The 27,770-nt window shown below is 42.6% G+C and overlaps 2 protein-coding genes across 2 annotated transcripts in view; both read left to right on the top strand.

The window, feature by feature from the left end:
• The first annotated feature begins 48 nt into the window (after nt 1-48).
• Nucleotides 49-22,990, top strand: grid2ipa (glutamate receptor, ionotropic, delta 2 (Grid2) interacting protein, a). The gene is made up of 25 exons (XM_041062269.1): nt 49-130; nt 1,790-2,043; nt 2,148-2,480; nt 2,564-2,718; nt 11,143-11,418; nt 12,424-12,509; nt 12,747-12,816; nt 13,215-13,511; nt 13,940-14,091; nt 14,312-14,455; nt 14,910-15,016; nt 15,133-15,283; nt 16,107-16,438; nt 17,378-17,629; nt 17,681-18,638; nt 18,873-19,834; nt 19,957-20,044; nt 20,375-20,464; nt 20,758-20,954; nt 21,110-21,265; nt 21,458-21,544; nt 21,659-21,788; nt 21,962-22,080; nt 22,213-22,377; nt 22,910-22,990. Exons 1-25 carry the CDS (start codon nt 49-51, stop codon nt 22,988-22,990), a joined length of 5,724 nt encoding a protein of 1,907 aa, XP_040918203.1.
• Nucleotides 22,991-27,442: 4,452 nt separating this feature from the next.
• slc5a11 (solute carrier family 5 member 11) overlaps nt 27,443-27,770 on the top strand; it is a 5,669-nt gene continuing 5,341 nt past the window's right edge. The window contains exons 1-2 of the mRNA XM_041062865.1: nt 27,443-27,472; nt 27,661-27,765. Of these exons, the coding sequence (XP_040918799.1) occupies nt 27,458-27,472; nt 27,661-27,765 (120 nt within the window). The 5' untranslated portion in view covers nt 27,443-27,457. The remainder of the gene's footprint in view (nt 27,473-27,660; nt 27,766-27,770) is intronic.

Below are 27,770 nucleotides of genomic sequence, written 5' to 3'. Positions count from 1 at the left end.
GGTGAAGGGAGGCTGGCTGGAACGTGCCCTGCCGCAAGCCGGGCAAGGATGAGGCGTTTCCTGAGCAGAAAGGGCCGCTTCTCCCTGCGCCAGAGCAAGTCCGGGACCCGGAGTGCCTCCAAAGATTTCTGTAAGTTTCTCTGAATCATTATTTTTACATGATGTTCCTGAACTGTTTTATCTGCTGCAGGTAAGCTAAAGATTCACAGACAGCTAGAAGGAGCTAAAATTTAGATTTTCTATCTGGGTCGCGGGCTGGAGAGAACAGGACGAAAAGAAAAAAAAATCTTGACAATCCTCTGAGTGCTGCTTGTGTTCTGGTGGGTAGAAAAGATTAAGATCCACAGCTCCGTGTCAGTGATTTCCCAATCTATTTTAGATCAATAATCAGCTGCCGTTTGATGTTTCCTTCCCTTTTGGTTCTTTGAGTCTTAGGATTTGATATGTTTTATTCACTCAGCCACATCTCACCCTGAATATTTAGCCCTGTGCTCCAGTAAGATCTGATTTATCTTTTTCTGCACCGAAGCAGATCTGACATTTTTACTTGGCAAAGTCTTGTACCGACTTTTATTTTCTCACTTCTCAAGCACTTTTTTGTTACTTTTCTTACTTTCTGCCTCTAATTTAGTCTTTCTCCGCCTGTCTTACTTTTCCTGTCTCCAAATTTTTCTCCCTCTGATCAGTTATAAGAAGAAAAACTGAGCAGTTTAGTTCCAGTGGTTTGATGGATAACTGTCTACAATTACTTGTGTATCTTCACTTGTATAACATTTCTTAAATGAGCATGCTCGTTACACACTGTCAAGTTTTCTCTTCTAATTTTGCACCTTAGGACTGTGTCAACACATGATGAGACTCGATTAAGACTCTTGATGGGAGTGGTAGCGTCGCCTTGACTTGAGACAAACTTGCTTAATAAGATTTCTTATATTTTTGCACAGAAATCTGACATAAATACAAATGGTAGATTCAGTGAAGTTTAAAATATTGTCATTTAGTTAAGTAACCTTGTAATGTAAATGTAAATGCACGCGGTGTGTGGAGCAAGATCACAGGACAGTGAGACTGGAATAGTACAAGTGCTCAAAATGTAGATTCTCAGTTTATGACCTACAGTCATAGAGAGCAAGGTTGAAGTGTTCGGTATGAGATCTTGTGTGTGAGATCACAAAGTGGACAGACTGATCCCTATAATGTCCTATATCTTTGACGTATCCAGATGGTTGTAGATGAGTGAAATAAGCCTGTTGGGACTCTTTCTGCTGCAGTAGAATGAGGCCAGTGACCAGGGGAAGGGCAGCAGTTCAACATGTGGGCTCGAAACCAACAATCAAAAAATAACCTCCTTCAGTCTATTTTTTCCCCTTTACTGCCACTCCACTTAGAGAAAAACACATCTCTCAATTTGAAAATGCGTTTTGATGTGACTTCTATGTCTTTACATTCGTGGCCTCGTTAAATGGACCAGTGTACCTGCTGCGACATCCAGGCAGCTCCATCACTGAGGTGCCCTATTTAAACCAAAGGACCATTTGACCTCCATTTTACAGTCACAACCTGCTCTATGAGCACCTTGCACCAGATTTCTACACGATAATACGACTTAAGTATCCTACAAGCAGCAAAACAGCGGTGGTTGCAGATTTCACCTTCTCATGAAAGAACAGTACCTTCTGTATTAAGGTCTAAATCGATATGCCAACCTGGTGGCACTTTGAAGTTCAATGCCATACAGTATCTATTTATCTGAACCTCTCCAAATTTTATCTTCTCATCCATCCTCCAGACCTCGGTCTCCCAGCCACCAATCAGAACTGGCCAGAGGCGTTTGGTTTCCGGCTTGGTGGCACTGGGCCCAGCTACATCCTGTCCGTGGTGGAGGGCAGTAGTGCCTACCTGGCTGGCCTGCAGCCAGGGGACCAGGTGGTGGACATCGAGGGCCAGGATGTGACCAACCTCAGCACACCGGCGCTAATCGCCCTGGCCCAGACCCTCAAGACTGTCCCACCCAGCATTGGAGTGGTGTCACGGATTGAACAGGTCATCTGATGCACAATAATATGCATTTTGTGTTTTTACTTGGTGGACAAATTCTGAAATAGCAAATAAAATTCAACCATACTTTTTTTTCTCCCCTTCTTTAGATTGACATCACCCCTGGCCCTGATGGCCGTTTCGGATTCACCATTGTTGGAGACAGCCCTCTGATGGTGGAGGACTGCATGCCCAATGGTCCGGCCGGTCGCAGTGGCCTGAAGGCTGGGGACTACGTCATGGAGGTCAATGGCATCCCGGTGAAGCATCACGAAACCGCAGCGGCCATGATCAAAGCAGCTCAGGGTCGACCTCTGCGTCTGGGCGTGCTCAGCATGGCCCGGAGACCCAAGCGGTTGAGCAGCAGCATGAGGGTGCTGTCACAGAGTGGGGACAGTGTCAGGGAGAGTCGCGCCCACAAGGCCATGGAGTTCAATAAGAAGGTGGGTGTGACATATGAGTTTGCTTCTCAGAAGTTATCTCTTTTGTAGTAGTGCATATGAAATAACGTGTGTGTATTTATCAGGTGGAGGAAGTGCTAGGAGAGGAGCCAGATGTGAAGGAACAGCTGTTTGAGGTGCTGAAGCAGTACGCTGCTGAGAGGGATGTGGAGAGTCTGGCCGAGGCCCTGCCTGACATCCTGATCACAGAGGAACATCAACAGCTGATTGACAGCGTCAGGTAGCCCATCAGTTACACAAACACATTCAGAGACAGACTTAACAGGTCAAACAATCTGTGTGCGCGTTGTGTACTTCTTGCAGCTTCAGTGACTTACCTGTCTTTTAGCATTACACGTAGCATAAAAGTGGCCTTGTCAGGTACAAGAATTTCTTAGTACTGTCTAACAGATTTATCTGCAGTGTTCAGAAACCAGGGGAGATCCACTGTGCGATACAGTGTTGGCTTTACATCTGGTTTTCATGACAGTGCATTAATGTTTTATTGAGCACGGATGTTTCCAGTTTAAACTTTGAAAGAGTATGCTTTATATGCTTGGAGCTGTGACTCAAGTTTGCTTGGATTGTAAATTGTTACTTGAGTGGTCCTAAAGCTTTATGTAAATCACTGGATTTCTGCAACAATTCACTGTAAAACATTAACAAAACGAGAGAGCACAGTTTATTAACAACCTGGTAACACATTATAACTTATTCTAAACGTGTGTCTCAACAAATGATTAACCTATTTTGAAATACACAAGAATGTCCAAAAAATTCTTTTCAATCCAGTGGCATATAATCGCCCATCCATAGGTGATTGTATTTAGCTGGATTGGGAAATTAATATTCAAAAAGGCTAACTGATCCACAGACCACAGTCAGATAAGGCTCTGGCTTTGTTGTACATTTTCAGTCCTTTTGAAATGGCTTATAAAAGTGCACTAGGGAGTGTTGTAGTCTATTGTGTTGTGTATACAGGTCAGCTGTAGGATTCACTGTACAGCACAGCCTTACATAACAATAGGTTCACAGCAAGGCAGTAAAAACTCCTTAATTGCCCTATGAAATCAATATTTTATAAACTACCCTTCTCACCGTCAAGTGCACAAATGAATTACTTTGATCTGTACACTGACTGCTGCCCCTGGGTGCCTGAGTGTCACTTTGTTCTACTTATTCTCTCTCAGGTACAGTGCATGAGGGTATGGTTAGAAATTCACCGTTGCATATTACATTTCTCCCTCCTCAGCACTGATTGGGAAATCAAAACCCAAAACACAATACCTCTGCACACATTTGCAGATTTTTTTTTTGCCCAAGCTGCCCCCACCCACCGCACCCCCTTCTGTCTTTTCCTGTCACTTGCTCTCACTTTGACTTTCTCTCTGTTGGTCTCTTTCTTTCCCAATTCTCCCTGTCAGCTGTGATGCACTCTTTGATATACGCACCAATTTCTTTTTGTGGATCACATCACTGGATGCTCTTTATTCCCTCCTCTGCATACAGCTCTTAGCAGCTACAGCCAGTTTGCCGCTGGCGGTTGAGAAATGCTCACATACGAAAACAGAAAAACATGCAGATTCTTAGACCGCACTGTTCCTCACACACACATGCACACAGTCCCTGCTTTGAAATTGTATGCTGGAAGAAATTATGAACTGCTGCCTCAGGTGAGTACTGAAAAACAATTTGGCACTGTACATTTGAGGATATTCTAACAGATGTAGCGTTAAACCTGTGATCAAGTTTGGTGTCAAAGCGTCTTACGTGGCCACCTATGATTGGTCATGCAGTAAGCTGTGGTGTAGTTAAAGTATTCTATACTAGCAGTCTTTTTACAGTCAATTAACATTCCGTTTTTCCAGTGACATGTTTTTGAAAATATTGTTTTACAGCTCAGTTTGCTCTGACACCGCTGTCTGCGTCGCAGCTTTGATAACACAATTCCTTCCTTAGAAAGCTGCCTGTAAAAATGCTCTGTAATGTTTGTCTTGCACAGGAGTGTCATTAATTATGCATTAGCAGTATCCACAGAGGACTGAGAGCTGTTTCAGTTGTTTTCCTCACCTTTAGGCATTGAAAAAGTACAGTAACTCTCCCAATAAGAGTCTGAGTCAGTCTTTAGATAAATCAGCTGTTTCTTTATGTAGTTACCCATAGATCCAGCCTGATATGTATGGTTCAGGTGTACCGCAACCTTGAAAGGCTTTGATGTGCAAAGTTGTCCCTCTTTAATTTGTGTCCCTGTCTGCAGTGTTTGTGCTGTAATTTCGTGCAACATGCCATTTTGCCAGTTGGACTGTTTAAATCTTTCTTGTTTGGTTTATATTCCCTGGAATTTCTCACTTGGAATTGCTTATAATGTTTTCAGCAGAATCTGGTGATCGTGTTTCTGCGAGCCTTGGGGAGTTTTGCCTCCAGGCTGTCCATGAGCAATGGTGTTTGTGTAAGTGGCTGCTGCTGACAATGAGATGTCTCAGGCAACTGGGAAAAAATATTATGCGGACGTACTCTGTTCTTGGAGAGTTTCAAGGCTACGTTTTTAGCTGTGCTAGTAGCGTGACTCCAGGGATAGTAGTGTTGGTTTGGCGGTCAGTCCACCACTATGGTCCAGTGTGAGAAATATACCAACAACCACTTGATGAATTGGCACAAATTTTGGTACATGAATCTAATGACTTTGGTGATTTCCTGACTTTTACTGACTAGCACCACCATGAGGCTGTCATTTGTGGTTTTAGGTGAAATGACTCGACAACTACTGGATAGATTTCTGTGGAATTTGATGAACACATTCATGTTCCGCTCAGGATTAATTGTCGTACCTTTGGTGATCCCTTCATTTTTCCTTTAGCTCCATCATAAGGTCAGACTTTGGTTTATGACCAAATAACTGCAAAATGAATGACCTGCCCATCAGCTTCGGCTGTACTGTGTCTCTGGCACTACTTAGCAAGTGGCTGCATGCTAAGATGATAAACTAGTCTTGTTGAAGTTAACACAGAGCAAGAGCTAATCTGAAAATGTCAATGTTTCATTTAAGTTTAATTAGATTTCTTTATTTTGTCTATTACAATTCACAAATTTCCCTCTTTCCTGGTCATGGTTGTGAATCCAGCCTCTCAACAGGAACAGAAGCCATTCACTAAGAGATTAAGAAACTGGACCACAAAATATCATGAGAAATTGTGGGTGTGCTTTATCATGAGCTGGGTGCCAGTGTTGTCGTTTGAGGTGTGGAGAATCAATGTGTCTGCCGCTGGAGCTGGATCTCCCAGTCTGTCAGCCTCTCTCCTTCGTCCTCAATCACTGTCGCCTCCTATGACAGCCACACACACACACACACTCACACTCCACCCACCATAACCCAAGTCCAGTAATTAGGGGTCATGTTAGAAGATTTGAGGTGTGCTTAACAGAAGTTATTTCTTCTGTACGCCTTGTTAAACTTGACCAGCTGGGCCACTCTCCGCTCAGTCTGTCTCTGTCCCCTCGCTGATTTGCCTCGCCCTCCCACAGGATGTGTTCTATTTTTAAGCAGCCTACTTCTTTTAATAAATTCTCTCTTAGGTTTCTGACGCACTTGCCAGTGTCGATTCTTAAATGGCTCTAAAACCCAGGGGTTAGCAAGTGCTTGAACACTTGAAAGTTATACAGAAGATTATGTATCTGCAGCGTCATTAGAGACGATTTTGGAACATCTATTAGCTCTTTTGTTCGTGTGGTTCTGTAGTGTTGTGGTAATTGAATGTAATTACAGTGCACTGTAGGCCTTTGATATTGTGTTTGTATATAGACTTCAAAGCTGTGAATTAGTTACACCAATGTGTTCTCAACTCAGGGTTTGGGATGCAGTGCAAATTTTTTTCTTTAATTTGTTTCTGATTTTCACAAATGTTTCCTGAATTAGCGAAGTTGTTTTGGAAGTATTTACACAAATTTGGATGGATACCATCATAGGTGCAGAAATGAGAGCAATGAGTGTTATGTTGAGCATGTGTCGTGCAGACATGACTGTCAAAGCGTCTGTACGTTGTCTTATGCACATTATTGGTTATGCACACACTCACACACAGTCATTGTGCTGACCTGCCTATGAAATTCCACTGGGGCTCTCCTCTCTTCTCTATTTCACTCCTCTCTCCCTCCTCACTTACTCCTCTGTTCATCTCATTCTTTCCTCCTTCCTCCACTGAGGGAAGAGATGATTTGTCACTCACTACCTCTTGCTTCCTAATGATGGACGAGTGAGTGACGAGGACTATCCTGTAGCTGTGACTGAGGAGAGCACCCTGTGGTGACCTTGACCCTGGCTTCTTTGGTAGCTGAAGAAGAAGGAGATACAAGATGGGAACAACGGAAGAGTGCTGCCCCAAACATGAAGTTGGAGAACAGCTGATGATGCTGCCTGAGGATGTTTTGGAGGTGTGGAGGGATGTGAACCACAGCCACTCTTACTGTCTGCTCCCTCCCTCTCTCTCATTCTCTTTCTTTCTTCATCTGGCTGCTTTCCGAGCCTGCAGCAAGCTCTTCTGAGATCCAGGACACCTTCTTATTCTTCATCCTTCTCTTCTTTCCTCTTTGTCCGGAGAGTTGTTTGTTCAAACTAGATGGGGACTCACCGGGATAGAGGGGAGGCATTTGCATTGCTTAACTGAGCTCAGGCACTTCCTCAAAGCCCCGAAGAGCCATGGGAAGGGATAGGAGCCTTTCCAGACACTTTCGGTACGGCGCTTTTCCTTTGATCTCAGCAGCAGTGTTCACTGTGCTTTGTGTTGTTTGTGCTGACGTGTATCTGGAGTTGCTGAAGTATTGTTGTGCAACTGCTCTCTGTGTGTTTCTTCAAGGTTTGTATTGATGATTATTTTACACTTTTTGTCAGCATGTAAAAATATTAAAATTTGTGCTGTCTTTACATTTGACTACAGAATGGGTAACGTGATGAGAAAACTAGATTCTAGCAAAACTCAACTCTACTACTGCTGATAATTCTTCCTTATGTTCTTGTTTCTGAGGCTTTTTAATTTCACTCTGTTATTAAAGCCCACTATGTCTCAAGCTACGCTTTGTGTCTGCAAGTACATACTTAAGTTCATACCTGCTGTCAAATTCGCTGATCAGAAGTGGGTCTGATAATAATCATCCTTGCAATGAGTTTCCCAGCTGATTGCAGTTGTCATTCATCCCTCTCTGTGCTGTGTCCTTGATCCACCCCTCCTTCAGAGCTAATTATAGACTCCTCTTGCCCTCCTTATAATTGAGGGCATCCCAAGGCCTACATCCAACTTCAATGGAGAAGGCTGCAAAGTCTCTGCTCACTCGTTTTGGCCAGGTTACAAGATTTGACAAGTGAAACATTCTTTGGCTTAGCATGGTGAGACCAAGCTGGAGAGTTGGTTGAGGTGATGAAGGGAATGGAAGTCAATAGTTGATGGAATGAAACAGAGCTAGAGACCGTTATAAAATAATCAACGGCCCCATTCTGTTTCGTTTTCCCTATCCGCCATTTGTCCGAGCAAACCATGGTGATGAATGAGTGTTGTTTGGGAAAGTTCTGTGGCCTACATAGCCTACGTAACACAAACTAACCAGCTTCATTCCCAATAGTTTCATGACCCTGGCCTAGAAACAGCTCTAGTTCTCCACATCCTCTCTCTCTGGCTCTGACATGTTTTACTCCTTGCGTCTTCGGCTTTTTGTGCCCTTCTTCATATAAACGCACTGACTCTGTTTTCACTAAGTAACTTCTTTCCATCTCTCTATCTTTTTCCTGCTATTTTATGTCATCATGATGTCTCCAATTAGAATCACCCTACTTCTCTGCTTGCTATAGAAAACGGACCCTCAAGTTAGCATCACAGAGCAGCCTGGTGTCACAGATGAGCACAGTGTAGCCCTCAGGTGAAGTGTTAACTTTCTGCTGCACTGTGCCATTAATCACTGTCACCTACATAGTTCCCTCAGCTTTTGTTATTATGGATGCTTCCATAGTAAGTACATAATACAGAAGACTATCCCTTCAGTGATGAGAGTGAGTGATCAGGGTTGTACTGACATATTTTCCACACACAGACGTGTACATACACCTACAAGCTCACATAGGTATTTACACTTTGATTGGACACACATCAGGTGTCTTTTAAGAGACAGTGAATCAAGATGAGCTATCATTTCTTGGTTTTCACATTGGCGCAAAACGTTATCATATCTGTTTTTGTTGTTATGCCATAGTAAAAAAAAATCCTTTGTGTGTGTTCACAATACACTGTGTAAATGTGTCAATAGGACAATGTTTATTCAAGGCCAGAGAAATATATTATTGTGTGATGCCGTGCTTCTGTATGTTTGGTCTGAGTTTAGTGTAGTGGTGAAATAAAAGGGGACCTACTACTGATCCCTGTGGTACCCCTCTCGCATACTCCTATTTCGGTCTATAGCTGAGGTAAAGACTGAGATAGCTGTGTCCAGATCACTGAAGTGTAATATAAGTTGTGTCTTTGCTGGGCTGAGGTCTTAGTCTCAGATATAAATCCAGCCATCTGACAAGTACCTCAGGGGGTTGGACCAGGAGACAAACTGTACTGTTGCTGCTGTGCTGTTGACTTAATACTGTTTGGGACAATTGCGCTTGCAATATACTGATAAATAAGATGCAATTGTGTCATGCTATTATTTCATAAAAGTCTGATTTGTCTTAAATAAAATAAAAATAGTGGGGTTTTTTTTCATCAGAGAGTCATATCACTTCACTTTGCAAGACTGGATCAACTTCATCACACCGCAGCGCATGACATCCTTGCATTATCATCAACCAGCATGTTTTCTTCCAGATGCTTATGATTCTGTGGTGGTTCTGGGCAAAAGAATCAGGAGTATTTCCTTGTAAATTTGTGAGTTTCTTTCTGCAAATTTACCACTTTAATCACAGAGAATATTCAAGGTTTTTTTTCTCCTCATAAATTTATGATTACATACAGTGGCCCTAATATGCCGTCGTAGAATCATCTAATCCCTGCCTCCTAACAATGTTCCCAAATGCACCTGCACAGAGACTGCAACAGCTTTGAAAACCAAACTGCTCCGCTGAGCCTTACTCTCAACAGTGGCATTTGAGTAAGGATGTGTGCTGTGTATATGGATGCACATTGGAACTGGTGCACTCCAAAAAAAAACTAAAGCAGTCTTTTCTCCTCTGCACAGTGGAAATACTCTGGAGATTCATGTTGAAGACACAGGGATAGAAAGAGGCTTGTGTTGAGGATGGAGGCAGCATCATTTTGTAGTTGGGATGGGGAGGCAGATGCAAAAGAGAAAAGGGACAAATGAGGTGTGTGTATATATGCCTGTGAGATGGAGGTTTGCCTGTCTGTGTGTGTGTGTGCAGAACTGCAGATAAAAGAGAAAGAAATAAGGAGAAGGCGCCCTATATTTAAAGGAAAAACACACCCTTAAACACTTTTAAAGCAGTTATTGGCAATGTGTCTTCCATTTCTGGGTCATTTCTGCTGTTTTGTTTTGTATTTTTCTTGTTCTCGCAGATAATTGGCCAAAAATACACTGGATGCTGCACAGCTACAAGAGAGTTTAATGGGAGTAGACGTTTCAAGCAGTCTAAAACATCAGAGGTAGATGTCAGGCTTGAGTGTTGCTTCTGGGAAACAAAAGGCTTCTTTCTTTGCAATTTTGTGCTGATGCTGAAAACCACACGGGGAGAAATCTGTCATAGAAGAGGCAGCAATACCAATTTTGCCACCAAGCCTCAGACAGCTTGTGCATCTGAAATACAAGCCCTCTTTGATAAGTTTGGTGCAGAATTTGAACAGGCAGTCATAGCCAACACTACTTGTTCTTTCTCCAGGCTCGATTTTATTGACTGGACATTTTCCTTTTCATCTATATGTATGTGGCACACAAAACAGACGAAAGGAAAGTGGGTGCACCGAAGCTTACAAATCTTCCTCTGGAATACACTAGATACCGCAAACTCCTATGTAAGAGTATCTGAAGATGGGTTTTTTTCCTTGAAGAAAGATAAGGCTTTGGAAATTGATGATGGGAGGGGAAAATAACACTAGTAGAGGGAGTGGAGCGATTTCTCCCAGAGGTGGCTCTGGCACTGTGCTTCCTCCTTTTCGCATATTAGCTGTGAGGTGTCACTGATACTGGGTACTCTTACCTGCAGCTGCTAATGTGACAGGACCACACAACAAAGCTCATCCCTCATCTCTTTCATTCTCTGACACACATGCATCCGCTCCCAACAACACACACACAAACTGATGCCGGACCAGTCTCTCCTACCTGCCTCAGCCTTCCCGTGAGACGACATGGGCTGAACTATTTTTGAACCAATTAAGAGGATCCTGCAGCTGGAACAATACATAATCAGAACAAGAATCCCTATGTTTTTTGGATACTTTGGATATGACGATGGAGGCTTTGAGAGATCAGAGTAAAGAATCTTGGATTTTGTGGATTTTGGCTGAAATGCTTCCTTGATGTGATTTTGCTTTGTTGCTTTGTTCTTAGGTCGAAAACTATAAACAGTCTTTTCACTGACAGCACACAAGTGAGGCTGAACTGGAAGCTGCTCCACATCTGCTTTCCAATAGAGCTTTTGTAGTCGGTCTGAGATTGACTGTGATTCCACAATGTTTGCCAGGATCTTCATTCCCAAGAAACACCGGGAGCGTTTTGACGAGGTGGTTTCCCAGAGCCTGATGAGCCGGCTCAAGGGCCGGAGCTTCAGTGACCCTAGCCGTAACCGCCTTCGACGCAGCCGGAGTGAGGATCACCCCGAACGCCTTCTGGTCTCCACCCGTGCCAGCTCCGTGCCACGCACCCACGCTGAGGAAGGCGTGGTCCCCCCCGCCCGCGGCATGCGCAAGACCACCTCACTCATAGCTGGCCACTCCAGTGGCACCACCACCAACTGCAGGTCTGTATTGAGTGTCATGCTGCAGCCTTGTCCAGTGAAGGGTGGCGTCACAGATTTTTTTTATTTGACAGTTTCATTCTTTCTGTGTGTTTTGGCCTTCCATCAGCAGGAGGTTTTATTTCAGCAACAGTGTGCATGTCATTTTTAGGTTTTCAAAGAAAACCCTTTTCCTAAAATAACATTTTCTGTCCCGTTGTCTGATCAAATTTATAACCACTCCACACAAGAATTGCTGTGATGGGTCTTTCTGTGAAAATATAGAATTTATGTGAACTAAGATGTGTAGGAGTGAACTGAAAAATAGCCCACATCAGTGGTAAAACCAATGAGAGAATAAGCCTATTTGGACTAGTCATGCCTGATATCCTGCTGCCTTCATGTGCTGTGATGTTGTTTCCTGACATGTTTTTAAGATGTGATGTCAGTTTCTTTTCTGCTTAGTTCCTAATCACATTTATCAGGAGAAAATTTTCAAAACAGGTAAACAACATTTACAAATATCCTTTCACCATTCCTTTAAATTGTAGGAATAAAGTGCCCCAAGAATTTTCTAGTCTCTTCAGTGGTTCTAGCTTATGAAGATGCGATACGGCTCCCTGGGGATCTATTGTCCACAATTAAGTAGGGTTGTTCATGCAGGATGTGAATTTAAAGTAGTCTGCTGAATATGGAAATCTGTAGGTCCACAGTGTCAGTCCACATTTTTCATTAGTTAAATTACTGATCTCTTTGCAATGGACCTTTTCTACAGCCACAGCACTGTGTGCAATTAGCATTAATGATGAATAAACCTCCCTTACTTTAGTAAACGTTGTGTTTCTGTGGTAACCCATGCATTATTTCCTCATAGAAAACAGTACCTTAATCATATGTTAGACATGTAAATTTAGCAATTACTTGAGACAGAGCTGAGTATTTCTGAGTACCTGCTTTTCTTTGACTTCAGTGGTTTTCTGGTTATTCGTTAGTTGAACTATTAATCAAAGCTCAAATTTGTTTTTTCAGGACAGTGAGAGTTTGCAAGGGCAACATGAGTTTTGGCTTCACTCTTAGAGGTCATGCTCCAGTGTGGATTGATTCTGTCATCCCTGGTAGGTTTAAAATGTGTGTGCACTTGCAAGTGCAATTGTCCCAAACGTGTGTGATCTGTAAAAGTGTGAGTTGCAGCTGTAGATGAGTACTTTTCACTGTTACACTGTAATAACTGTGTTATTACATTTGAGAGTTTTTAACAGAACTTTGAAATATCTTTACAAAGCTTGACTTTTCCCACCTCTATGGTCAAATCAGACTCAGTCTCTTTATCTTACTAATTTTCTGTTCTGCAGGAAGCCCAGCAGACAAAGCAGGTCTAAAACCAGGAGACCGCATCCTGTTTCTCAATGGACTGGACATGAGGTTGAGCTCTGACCCACTGAAACTTTACAGATTTCTTTTCAAGCATCTGCCCAAACTCTACATGAAACAGGGCAGTTTCTAAAACAAATCTAAATTAATAGGAAACATTTAAATTTATTACTAAATACAGATGATAGGGGGCATTTGAAATCTCATTTCAAAATGTTAAGGAAGCTCCCCAGAGAATGAAAGATGTGTTTGCACTCCTCTGGCAGAATACAGAAATCTTTTCACAAGCTGTTTCCCCTTTTATGCACCAGTAAAGTTAAATCATAGAAATGTATCTTGTGGGATTCAGCTTTTTTTCTTTTTCTTTTTTTAAACAAAACACCCTATGTTTGCACATGCAATGTCTGTGTGTGTCTCATGTATCTCTACCATTTATTTCTCTGCTCTAGGACCTCCTCCCATGAGAAGGTGGTGTCCATGCTGCAGGGCAGTGGTGCCATGCCCACTCTGGTAGTGGAGGATGGTCCACCTACTTTCACCCTGGCAGAACAGGACCTCGCGGGGGGCGGAGTTCCCACAGAACGCGCCCGCTCCCCTGTGCTCAGTTCCCTGCAGTGGGTGGCAGAGATTCTCCCTCCCAGTATCAGGGTTCAGGGTCGCACCTTCGGACAGCAGCTGGAACACCTGCTGACCATCCAGGAGAGGTACACCATCTGCAAGGCTTTGGAGAACTTCTTCCAGCACAGGTGAGCAAGGGGTCGGTAAGAAGATTGGGACAGCGGAAGGAGGGAGTGGGGGATAAAGAGAGTTAGAGGATGAATGTGAAGTTAAAACATGGAGGAATGAAGGCGACAAAAAATATTTAGAGGAATAACTGAACATGTTCATATTTTGCAGGGCAGATTAAAGTACACTTATGCTCAACCATAACAGTCTGGTAAAGATATACTGACATATACATTTCATATTGTCAGTGAAACTGTGTGGATGTAAAGAAGTTTCACAACATTGACTCTTACAGGAATAAAATTTTAGTCACAAATTACATTAATAAATTTCTGAGCACAAGAAAGGGTGCACACACATGGGCCACCATACCTGTGAGCTTAACTCTGACTTCTGATTGGACAGCCAGGCGATCTCTGTCACCTTGCCTGTGTTTCCATGGCAACAGGAATGTTGACACTCTGATCGTGGATGTGTTCCCGGTGCTGGATACTCCAGCCAAACAGGTGATCTGGCAGTTCGTTTACCAGCTGCTGACGTACGAGGAGCAGGAACACTGCCAGAACAAGATCTCACGCTTTCTTGGATTCAAAGCACCAGGTGTGTGCACACGCATTTTTCTTTTTAAATTTTGATTTATGTGAGTTTTCAGATTTTTGTGTATGAATGGAAAGAAAAGAACCGCCATGGGGATCTTTAATAAATTCATTGGTTCATTAAATTTCAATCAACTCAGGTACTGCAGCTCTTCATATACCTTTTACCTCTTCCTCTGCACTACCAATGTGTGTGTGTGTTCCAGTTCCACCACCACCACCACCACCTCCCCCTCCTCCGGAGCCCGAGGTTGCCCCTGAACCCCATCGTCGTAGCAGCTCCATGAGGGTAACAGGGACCACGTACAGGAGCAGTGTGAGGGGACGTAGCTCTGATGACCTGGTCATTGGCACACACTTGGGCATGGGTACAGATGTTCATTGTCTTCCCCGTTGTTTTGACCAGTAGCAGCAGTAACACTGCTACCACCTTGACACATTTGATTCACGACAGCATCATCACTATTTTAATCATTATCACTCACATTATCTTCAGTGTGATCATGAACACAGTCCTGTTTAATGCTTTCAACTTCTTTTACATCACCAGTGTGGCTGACATCATTTCATACTGTATAGTTTCTACAGTTTTTTATATATTGAGTAATATTTTGTCATAAACCCATGAATCCAAAATGGCTTGACACAACACTGGACTAAATCCGACTACAACTAGTGGCTGGACTAATGCCAGAATCTTGCAGTCATTGGCCAGAAACTGGCTTGAGTTAATGTAACTGGAGCTTCTTAGCCCCAAATCAACTGAAGCCCTAAAAACCTGGCAAAATCTTGCAAGTCATTCTAACAAGTGTATTACCATAGGCCTCCGTACAGAGCCAGTGCTGGAGACAGGGATGAGGTTGGCTCCAGGAGAGAGACAGTCAGGTGATGGTACCTCCCTTCCCGAGACTCCCAACAATCTCACCAATGTATGTAACAAGGCCTCTCTGGATGGGAAAAGACACAGTAAATATCAAAGTAGGATTCATAATCGTGAGGACAAGAGGTCTTACTGTGGTCTCTCTGTACATTTCCACCATACAAGCTGTCAGCAGTGTATGCTGAACTGGAGAACATGTATTCAGCCAAGAGGTCCAAGTCTCTGAAGAGCCGCCCTCCTCCTGCCCCTGAGAGTTTGCTGGATCTGGAACCTCCTTCGCGCTCAGCCTCCCCTACAATACATGCTAACACAGGTAGCCAAAAGTACAAGTTTATACAAAATTCGTAGCAGCTGGAGTTAAATTTCACAATTATACTGTATAAAATGACTAATGTGTGCATGAGAAAGAGTGTGTATGTTTTGGCGAAATGGTGTCAGAGAAGGAGGATAACAAAATGTTTAAAAATGCTGCAGATTGAAATGATGAATCCCATGGTACCCAACCCACTTCTGATTCAACTGAATATCCTTGAATTTAACATCAGCAGGGATTTTTTTTTTGATCTCATGCTATACATAAATATACAGCAGAGCAGAGTTTTGAAACAACCTTCTGCTTTTAGTCTTTTTTCAGCCTGGATGTTATTAGTTTTAGTTTATGGTGTTAGATCAGGACGTGTGCAGTTTTCTGGATTTTGTTGCCATCTTTGACTGGGTTTTGTCTGCCCATGGCTTGTCCTCCTTCAAGACAGGGATGCAGGATGCACTCATGAGAACAAGAATCTGCTCTCAGGCTACAGACACTTTAGGCACAAGATAGGCTTTTTTAATGCTCATAAGGAGGATATGGTGATGGTGGAAGTGGAACTAGAAAACACACTGTTAAAGACCCCCTTTAATCAAAAATGTGTTTTCTGGAATGGTTAGTTCCTCTCAGAGACATGTTCTGATTGCTCTTTGTGCCATATCTTTTTCCACATGCGGAACCTGCCAATGGTAGAAAGTCTTTTTATGTACTTGTTCTATTTGTTCATAAACCTCAGAAAGTCAGTAAGCATTTCTGTGAGGCATTGCACTTGCCATGATGCTTCAGACATTTATCTGTAAGTAATATAACTGTACATGTCTCCTTATCTCAGGTAACCGCAAAGGTCCCCCACCCCCTACATCTTGGCCGGAGCCTCTCCCCAGCCCCCCTCCAGCCCAGTTCTACCCATCAGGGCTGACAAGCCAGACCAGTGGGGAGTCCAATCCCTATATCAGTTTGGACAGCCCCCCACCGTCACCTCCAGAGCCCACTGACTACCCCTCAAGTCCTCCACCCCATCGCAGCAGTAAGCGGCGTTACACCTTCTCCAAACCACCCCGTTCAGAGGACACAGATCGCTTTCTGGACGCACTGAGTGAGCAGCTGGGACAGAGAGTGGCCATCATTGACGACTTTCTGACTCCTGAGAATGACTATGAGGAGGTAGAGTCACATCAACACTGCACCAGGAAATGATGTCTCACTTATGTGAAATAGCTTCTAATGTCTCAATTAAGTTTAAACCACTGTATAATTTTTGTACATATATCCTAGGGTCATGTACCAGCTATAATATTTGGAAGTATTTTTTTCAATTCATGCAAACATCACTAAAAATAAAAAAGGGATACCCAAAAGATTTTATTTATACACTAGACTAGTTTTCCACATAGAGCCAATTCTTTATCTCCCTTACACACACAGTAAAGTCACAAAGAAGCACTCACTGAACCGTTTCTTGTGCAAATACCCATTATACCGTGGGTTCTAGAGATGGAGGGTTAATTCCCTATGGTACACTGATTCCCCACAGTACACTAATGTAAGCCTTGCATCCAAATGTAAAATAGGCCAGAACCCTTGACACACATACATACAGAAAATGGGTACAGAACACAGCTTCCTGTAAAATAAAAGACAAAGTAAAACTTCAGATTCAGAATAAAATTAGGTTTAGAAAATAATCTAAATTTAATGACACACTACGACAACTACTGAATATATTTTACTTTAGACATCTTGCTAACTAATTTTAATATTAACAGCCTTTATGAATAAAGTGTAATCTGGGTTGTCGACAGAAAGACACAAGCTGTCATCACTGCGGTGGCATCTCACTTGTAAACCAGCACAATAAGTGTAATGGATTTCACTTTTTAACCATGTTCTGTACAGCTTTTGCAGATAAGTACAGCCAGGAGATCCTGTAGAAGCCTGTCATGTTTTAATAGGCACCCGTGCCTATTTTAAGGGTTAGAGTATGATTAAAAAATCCAGTGTTTATAAAAACATATTTTTGATCAACTCATGTACCAAAAGAATTTCAAAAGGTCAATTTTTGACATGAATGGGCTAATGAAGTGTAATTGGTGTTAATGCCAGGATGTTGTGCAGATGGGCTTCCCAGATGAGGAGGATGAGGATAACGAAGAGGATTTGGGGGTGGATGACGAAGAAAATGGAGGATTTGTGGCTCCAGAGCTGAGCAGCCCAAGTGATGTTCAAAGCAGCAGTGGAGAAGAGAATGCCTCCTCTCTCACCTACTCCTCGTCCTCTGACCACATCCCTCCTCCCCCCATGACCCCTCCTCCACCCCCGCCTGTTCAGTTCAATGACCCACCTCCTCCCCCTCCAGCACCTGCACAGACTCAGCCTCAGCAACAACAGCAACAACAGCAGCAACAGCTTAACTACACCCCCGAACACTCCCCAAGAGCATATGTGCCCATTCGCCGGAAATCTGGACCCCCTCCACCACCTCCACCCCGCAGTAATCCACCACCTAAACGCCACTCTCTCCATAAAGTGTTGCCCACAAGAGAGGACTTACAGGTCCATGCTACCATACAAGAGCTAAAAGCCTACCAAGAACAACAGGCCTACCAGGAAAGACAAGTCTATGAGGAGCAACAAGCTTACAAGGAGAGGCAGGCGTATGAAGAGCAGAAAGCCTATGAAGAACAACAACTACTCCAAGAGCAGCAGGCCTTCCAGGAACAACAGGCCTATCAGGAGAAAATTTTCAAAGAGAGACAAGCTTATGAAGAGCAGAAAGCCTATGAGGAGCAAAAAGCTTTTGAAGAGCAACAAATGTACCAGGAGCAACAAGCCTTCCAAGAAAGACAAGCATACGAACAGCGTCAAGCCTACCAGGAACAAAAAGTGTACGAACAGCGTCAAGCCTACAAGGAGCAAAAAGCATTCGAAGAACTTCAAGCCTACAAGGAGCGTAAAGCTTATGAGGAGCAAAAAGCTTATGAGGAGCAAAAAGCTTATGAGGAGCATCAGGCCTACGAAGAGCGTCAGGCCTACGAGGAGCGTCAGGCCTACGAGGAGCAACAGATGCAACAGATCTACCAGAGCCACCACTCAATGCCTACACAGCCAACACAGCAGAAGGCCCACTCGCCACTTCCTCTCCAACAACTGCACCAGTCCCTACCCCCACTTCCCTCTCCAGACTCTACCCATCACCACGCCAACCATCCTCTCTATATGATGCGCCAAGCACAGCAACAGCAGGCCCACCAGACTCATCACCACCGACGTCAGTCTCGTTCAGCCCCTCCTCCACACCAGCCGTCTCCCCAACCGACAGCCCACCCCAGCCAACAAGGTCAGTACGCTGAGGGCATCTACCAAAGTCACCAGGGTCTGAGAACCCACCCCCATCATTCTTCAGCAGAAATGCTCCACCAGATGCACCAAGCCCCAGCCCATCACTCCTCTGCCGAGATGCTCCACCAGTTGCAGCAATCCCAGACCCACCACTCATCTGCTGAGATGCTCCAGCAGATGCAGCAAGCCCATGCCCACTATTCCTCTTCAGAAATGCTCCACCAAATACACAAATCCAAGGCCCATCATTCTTCAACAGAGCTTCTGCACCAAGCTCACCAAATGCAGCAAATGCAGCCTCACCATTCCTCAACAGAGCTTCTCCATCAAGCTCACCAGATGCAACGGGGTCAACAGCACCATTCATCCACTGAGCTGCTCCATCAAATGCACAAGCCCCAGGCCCACCACTCCTCCACAGAGCTGCTCCATCAAGCCCATCAGATGCATCAACCCAAGCCCCATCACTCCTCCACAGAGCTTCTGCATCAAGCCCAGCAAGAGCCTGCCTCCCTCCCAGTTCAGCTAAAACGGGACAGCCACGCACACCAGAGCCGTAGAAGTCTTAAAGGTCTTCATCAAACCCAAGTGTCACCTCAAGGGAGACACCAGGAGCAGCAGATCCACCAAACCCATCATCCCCAGCCCACCAAACCCTCTCCCCAAAGACCCCACTCTATCCAGCAGACTCACCACCACTCCAGCACACCTCAGATCCACCACATCCACCACATAACTCCACAGCCCCCGCCACAGGACTACCAACACCAGATTCATGTCATCCACCCTCCCCAGCAGCCCCACAGGCCTCAGCCTCTTCTCTCTACCTTTCAGCCCCTCCAGCCGCACCAGCCCACCCTCTCCACTTTTCAGCCTCTTCCCCAACACCACCAATCACAGCACCAAGTCCAGTCCTCCACCCAAACCGCTCGTCCTCAGTCCCAGCCCTCACATCACCTGCTGCAGTCCCAACACCAGCCACAATCCCAGTCATCCCACCATAAACAAGCCCATGGCCAGAGTCAGCCCCAGTCCCTCCCCCACTCTCTGTCTGATCCCACAGAGCACCTAGAGCCCCCTCCGCCTCCACCCCTGCCCCCACCTTGCTCCCCACCACCATTGCCAAGGCCAAGTTTGTCCAGGATGGACTCCAATCACATGAGCGTGAAGAGGCTGCGCTGGGAGCAAGTGGAAAATTCAGAGGGCACTATCTGGGGACAGGTGAGAGGCCTCTTAAAATGCAACACAGTTTATATTTAGAAATCTAAATTAAAAATGTCAAACTGTAAAACATAGTCATGAAATCGTCATTTACATACGCCATTTTTGCACATCTTTGGTAGTTGGGAGCAAATTCTGACTATGAAAAACTACATGACATGGTGAAGTATCTGGATCTGGAGCTGCACTTTGGGACACAGAAGAGCTCCAGTGAGTAGAAGTGGCTATATGCATATCTGCAGTACTTTAATCAGTGCATTATTTCTTCGCACATAATCATTCTGGTTCTCAGATCCCTGAATGTGATATTTAGATGTTTAACTGATCATGATTTCCTTGCTCTTATTTTAGTATTTCTGTTGTTTCTGTTGTATTTTTCCCTTAAAGTTTGTGGACAGTAATTTGTGGAATCTAAGCTTATTCTCCTGTTGCACTCCTTGCAGTTTGCCCTTTAGAAGCCAGTAGAAAATGTAAACTAATGTGCACCTATCATGTACCTCCATAACATTTAGCCCTTTACCAACACTGATCCCACTTTAGTTCCTGCTCCAGAGCCATCCCTCCAGCCAGAAACCTTCAAGAAGAAAGATGTGATAGAAATTCTGTCCCATAAGAAGGCATACAATGCCTGTAAGTATAAAATGGCTTATCATTATTATGTGACCACATACAGTATACTTTTCATTTTTTTAAAACTTCATTAATAGTTATTTAGAAAGTATTAAGATGGATTGTGATGGCGTTTTGTACAGATATTCATGGTCTAACTCTGCCAGACTGTTTATTCTAAGGGCTTTGTTGAACCCCTGACTTTTCCTATAGCGCCATCATGAGGTTGATCTCATGATGGCGCACCTCATTTTACCAGCATTTTAATCCTCACTTATCTTCCTTTTATTTGGCCTTTCTTTTGTAACCTTTAGCCATCCTGATAGCCCACCTGAAGCTGTCTCCTGGGGAGCTGCGTCAGGTGCTGATGAACATGGTCACTGACAGGCTGGAGCCAGCCCACATTAAACAGCTGCTGCTGTACGCCCCCGATGCAGAGGAGGTCAAAAAGTACGAAGAGTACAGACAGGACCCCAGCAAACTCAGTGAGCCGGACCAGTTTGTTTTGCAGGTACAGTCCTGGCAGGGGAGTGGATGCGTGGGTTGGTTTTTGTTGATTTGCACATGTACACAAGTCATAGTGTGGGTGACCTCAGTCTGTGTTATTGTATATGTTGCTTTATTTGTATTTATTATCACCTGCTTATTGTGTGTGTTCTCCATCAGATGTTATCAGTACCAGAGTACAAGACACGCCTGCAGAGCCTCCTCTTCAAGTGTTCTCTACAGGAGAAGACAGAGGAGTTGAGGGGAGCGTATGACTGTATCTGCAAGGCCTCCATGGAGCTGAAGACCAGCAAGAAGCTAGCTAAGATACTGGAGGTATACTGTTGTTGAGAAAAGTACATTAAAATAATTTTAAAAATTCTGGTAAGACTCAGCAAAAAAACACCTGCACAGTGGGAGATGGTGTTTGTTATCAGATACAAGGAGCAGTAAAACTAAAACTGTCCCAAATTTCTAATCAATTAAAGTTCAAATATAAATGAACTGCTGCGTTCTGTCTTTCTTTAGTTTGTGCTGGCGATGGGCAACTACTTGAATAACAGCCAGCCTAAAACCAACAAGACGACAGGCTTCAAGATCAACTTCCTTACAGAGGTACCTACATACACCAATAGATATTGATTGTCTGATTTTTTTAAAACAATCTTACTTTTCTTTTTCATCATAATCATGCTTGTGCAGTTAATAAATTCACTGTGTCCTCCACAGTTGAGCACAACAAAAACAGTTGATGGGAAGTCGACATTTCTTCACATTCTGGTCAAGTCGTTATGTCAGCACTTTCCTGATGTGTTGGATTTTTCCAAAGATCTTACCATGGTTCCTCTTGCAGCCAAAGGTAGATAGATCCATTTTCCTTTAACCTTTGGTCTATAGATTGAGATTTTTAGAACATTTTAGAACAGATTGAGCGCTTACTCAAAATTTATTTGTTATTGTCATTTTGTTTTTACGTGAAACTCTGATTTGACAGTTACTCTCCTCCTGTTTTCCTGTTTTGCACATCTGTAGTGAACCAGAGGACTATCACATCAGATCTAAATGACCTTCATACAACCATCCAGGACATTCGCTCAGCCTGTCAGAAGATGCCTGCGACTGCTGAGGACCGTTTTGCGGTTGTGATGAGTGTATCCTTTACAAAACTGCCAAAGGAAGCATGGAAGCACTGCAATTTTTAGGCCTATGAAAAGAAAAATAATGTAGTAAAAAGGACTGGATGAAACGTGTGTGTGTGTGCCCCTTGACTCCAGTGTGTGTAGAACTTCTTGGAAAACAGTCACCCAGCAGTCCAATCTCTGGAGTCCCTACAACAGAGAGCAATGGAAGAATTCAGCAAGACTGCCTCTTACTTTGGAGAAGACAGCAAAGCCACCAACACGGAGGCTTTCTTTGGCATCTTTGCTGAATTCATGAGCAAGTTTGAGGTGAGAGAGAAAGATTCAGCCGTTCATTTATCCAAAGAATTCCTGTTGTCACCTCTACAGTATTACAGTCAAAATTATATGCATCTTATCTGCTTCAGTTCCTTCTCAGCCTTCACCAAACAAAACAAAAAAACATATTTTTCTTCAAACAGCTTGTGATACACAACTTAAATGGTTGCAGATAAAACACTTTTCTTCTCTTTCAGTGTTTTGTTTTTTAAAAGGCCCCTGCAGTGCGTGCAGTGCATTTAGTAATGAGCACAGCCTGCATTGCATCAGAGATGTAGAGATAAAGCATTCTGCGAGGCCATGGTACTAATAATGAGCTGTAATTTGCAGTAGGATCAGTGTGTTGACACTCTGTATTCAGCAATAGGTTATCTGAATATTTTTCTCAGGGAGCTGGGTCTGAATAGAGAAAGAACAGCTTTAATGGGCAGAAACAGAAAAGGCACAAATATTTTCTTTGAAGGACCCAAGGTAATAATACAGTTTATATTGTCTTACAAATCCTGTCGGTTTTTTACCACAGAGAGCTCTCAGTGATCATCAGGCTGCCGAAAACCCCAAGAGCCCCAGGAGTCCACGAATGGCTTCCCCACTGGCCTGGTAACACACACACACATATGGACATGACTACATAGCTCATACAGTATACATATACATAGACATCACACAAATGGACACACATATTCACCACTCAGCAAAAAACCTGTTTTTATGTGTTGTGTATTTATGTATTTTTGGTTAAATTAAGGGAGACAGAAGATCTTCGGCATCAAAGATGGTTCATTTTGCATTATACCAGTGGTGTAGTGTGTGTCCTTTCAAAATAAAGTTAATATCGAATCAAAAATCTAAATAAAGTTTTGTTGAAGTCCAAAGCTTTAATGGCTAAGACTTCTACATAGAACACAGCCTTGTCTGGCCGTCAAGATATCTATACTTGTTAATAGTTACTCAGTATAGTTTAAGTTTTCTTTCTCTAGGCCTGAGGTCATTTCTGTAAGTGCAGTATAACAATTCTACAGTAAAATCTTTGTGATATATCCTCGAATAAGACTTAGATTTACAAAAAAAAAAAAAAAACATCCTGAAATAGATGTTTATTTAAAGTATACCCACATTACAGTCGGTGGTTTGGAAGAAACAGAAAGTTTTCCTATTAGTTTACATGTTCTGTATTTTTGTAAGCCGCCCACCACTCTGAATGTAATATAAGTTCTTTATTGACTAAGTGTAGCTTATTTTCTCAAGTAAATACCTGCTCACATCAGCTTCCCTGATGATGGATTGTTTCATTTATTGTGTCGTGTTTATACCTCCATTTCAGTGGATTTTTCTTAACCACGTCAGTTGTAGCTTTAAGAACTTTCTTTTCCTAAACGGTATTGCTCTTGTATGATACCTCTAACGCTACCAACTTGTACATATGAGACAGCATCAGGGGGAAGTTGGCACGTGCTACTTGAGTTTTTAAAAGAAAATTTTAACTGTTCTAAGGATCATTTTTAATGTGGCTCAAGTCAGTAAGACACTAATAACAGATTGTTGAAGTGGGATTGTGTGGAGCTCACAGCGGGCAGTGTGCAATATGTGAATGTTTAGCTGTGTTCCACTGTTAGACATTAAACTATATTAAACTGTTACAGAGATATCTTGTGTGTGTACTGTACAGAGTGCGTGTGAATGTAATGAAAGCACATGCTACAATATATGAAGCACTTTCATGTATTACCCAAATATTTCTTTTATTGATTGTGTTACACAGACTGAGCAGGAAGTTTTACAGCTGAAAGGACAGCAATGTCATTAAGTTCAGTGGAAAAGAGGCAGCATTTTACATCATTTTCATCTAATGATACAGCATACCAGCTTCTCAGTTCTACCAGTGCTTTGTAAAACTTATAGCTTAGTCTCCAGGTGATATTTTTAAATGTTAAGGTTAAGGTTAAGCTGTGCAGCTAGTCAAAAACTTTGTTTTCTTATGGTATAAGTTTTTTTCCCTGCTTAAATGACAAAACCTCGAAAGCATTGCTGTCCAATTAAGGCTTATAAAGTGTTAAGTCTGTATTTTGTATTGTGTCCTAACAATGCTGACAAATATAAAGAAAAGTTGTACGAAATCTATCTTCGCCTGACTGTCTGTGCTTTTAAAATTGTTGTAAAAATGATCTGCAACATTTGCTACTATGCTCTTGAAAATGAGTTGTCTTACTGAGGAAATAATACCACTTGCACTAGTTTATTATTGACAGTACAAAGGTAATCTCATCAAAGACACACTCACACACTTGTTTCTGCATTTCCTGCAATTGTTATGCTGTAAACAATATCATATGTCTTTACAACTTGCTTACAGCTGCTGCTGATGCACCTGCTATTGCTGCAATATATCAGATGAACATTTGGGGTTTTTTTTGTGAGATAAGCCTGTATCTGTATGTCCCTGCTCTGCACACACACACTGGCTTTCCACTAACCTTGCCCTTATATGATGATGACAATGCTCGATACCACTGCCCACTTCATCTGTGTAGTTAGGTATTAATTTAAAACTCATTCAGCAATCATTTAGCTCTGCCACTAGCAGCAGGTGTGTAGCGTGCAAACACCTCTCAGCGAAGAGTGATAAATCCCTTACATTTTAACTAAACCTTGTAGTGCATGAGGTGAAAGTGGAGTTTGATCTCTGCGAGTGGCGGAAACTTCTCGGCAAACATGAGATTCCTGGGATCGTCCTCCAGCTAATTTGTGACGTGCTATATTGTTTTGGGGAAAACAAACTTAGCTCATGACAGTCCAGCCGGAATGATACGCAGAGTGACTACTTACTGAAAGGTGAGTTTATTTACTAAACAATGCCATCCACTGCATGGCCTGTAGATACTCAGCTGTGGCTTACCTGAATGGCTGTAAAATTTACAGATAGATCTATAATAGATCTATAATTTCAAATGTTTTTAGTGCAAGTCTCACAAAGTGCTTCACAACTCACAGATGTGTTAAAGTACACAATCATTATGGCTTTAGACAGTGATCTCAATATAATATTTCTGACTTTGAGGTTAGATTATGATACAATGTGTCTCAACTAGTGGTCAACAACTCTGAAGATCAGAAGGGTCTTGCTGTCAGTGTTTTAATTTGTTTGGTTTTTTTTTTCATCAGAAGTATTATCAGTAAAGTATTCCTTAATCATAGATTCACTTTTTTTTCAAGTGACGTAGCATAAGTAGAGAGTGTCACTGGTGTTTTTTGCATGCTATAATCATTCCTCCTGTTCATAGTGTTAATTAAAAGGTCCTTTTGTAACATGCTTCCAAATTTATGTGATGGGGGACAAAATCCACAGTTCTTGTTCTGTGAAAAAAATACTTTCCCATAGTTTATCTGAAGTAAATATGAGGCTTCAGCAAATCAACCGAGTCATATTTTAAATTCCAGTATTATACTGTATTTTTACAAATGCATTAACATGTAAGCAGCAATGTTAATAGAACTCATTTTAACTTTTAACCATTATATGTGTGCGTGTGCATCTGCTTACATTATATGCTAATGGGTAGTTAAAGTTATAAAAAGGCATCACATCCAAATACATCGTCATTTGTTTTGTCAGATCTGTACATGAAAATGAACTATATCTGTCAAATAAATGTACAGTAATGATGGGGTAAAAAGAAGCATAGAAAAGAAATAAAGGTACCTCAAATTAGTTCTTAAGTACTGTCCACGTATATTCAGTTTATCCTTTTATAATTATTTTGAACTATTTATAGACTTTAATAGTCTAAACATGAGATCATGATATCAAAAGCCAAGAGTCTGTGGTTAATTACCTTCAACAATAATTGTTTACAGTTTATTATGTTTCCAAGTTGAAGATAATCCTCTACTGTGCTCATTATCAGAATTTATTCATTTCTTGGCTTCCAGATGACTTTTGACCTTGCAGCAGGACGCCAGGGGACCACCATGACCCCATCTCCATCTACCCCTGCCGGGAACAAATCTACCCTGGTTACTGTGGATATAATAGTGCTGGTGGTCTACTTTCTACTAGTGCTGGCAGTGGGCCTCTGGGTGAGTACAGCGCAAAGGAAACAGGTCACTGCTTCAGTGCTGATACCGTTTTTACGTTGTAGGCTATGTCTTATTCAAGAAACTGAAATCAGCAATGTACAGTTTTGCTTTTTGTTGTTATGGATTGAGTGGTGATGGCTTGATCTAAAAATGTACTGTGCAGAACAGTGCTTCTCTGTCCTTTTGTGTCTTTGCAATCAAGCGAACACTATTAATGTCCTTCAACAAGAACAGAACTGGTCTGTATCATTTTAACCTTATCACAAGTTAGATTCCCGTTTTCATCTCTCCTGTAACATCCTCTGTTCCTGTTTGAGATCCTGCGTTTTTCTTTCTGCGATGCACTCTTTCTCCATTCAACATAAATAAGTTTACTGCATCCTGAGCTTCTAAAAGATACTTTGCTTCATGTCTCATCATTTGCTTGGAAGAAGTTTTTGGTCCCTGATGACGAACACAAGAAATGTCTTTTGTGGTTTGTTTTAGATATTCTAAGAGGGAGATTTTAGAAGCAAATATTCCTCATGACATGGCTGTTGTAGTCCAGACAGGTAGATTATGTAATATTATGAGGAAAGACTTCTGTAAAGAAGCAGCAAGGTCTAGAAGCACCAGGAGTACAAAGGTCTTCAGTGGTAGAAAAGGAAATTGATTGATCTGTGTTGTTTATGTCTGTGTGTATGTGTATGTGGGGTATAGTATATGAGCTTGTGTTCTCATTGTACTGGTGAACAGCAAATGGGTGCCCTGGTAGCAAGTCCTGCACCCTTTATTTCACCTAGGAGACAGATGACATCTTGCTGCTTTGATTTATTCAGATTTAGATAGGTTGAGGATGTCCTGCCATTTAGTCAGGGTTCCTGTCTTTTCTCAGGTCGTATGAATGGATATTTCTCCTGCACATGTATCTCTAAAAGGTTTTTGATTTTCCTATCAGTCTATGTGGAGGACGAAGCGCAGCACGGTGGATGGATACTTCCTGGCTGGGAAGAACATGGCCTGGTGGCCTGTGAGTCAAACACTATAGAGACTTCTCAAAAAAAAAAAAAAAAAAACACCCACACAGGCCAATTGCCTGAACAAAACAGAAGTCCAAGTATATTTTTTATCACTGGAATCTCCTTGGAGGAATATATTCTGTAGTTCAAAGTGATTTCCAGAGTTAATCTTGATTTTGACTCTCTGGTCTGTATTTAGGTGGGTGCCTCCCTGTTTGCCAGTAACATTGGCAGTGGACATTTTATAGGCCTGGCAGGGTCAGGAGCCGCAGCAGGAATCGGGGCCATTGCATATGAATGGAATGTAAG

The sequence above is a fragment of the Toxotes jaculatrix genome, chromosome 18 (genome assembly GCF_017976425.1).
Source record: "Toxotes jaculatrix isolate fToxJac2 chromosome 18, fToxJac2.pri, whole genome shotgun sequence".
Lineage (NCBI taxonomy): Eukaryota > Metazoa > Chordata > Actinopteri > Toxotidae > Toxotes > Toxotes jaculatrix.
This window is presented reverse-complemented; position numbering and strand designations above follow the sequence as displayed.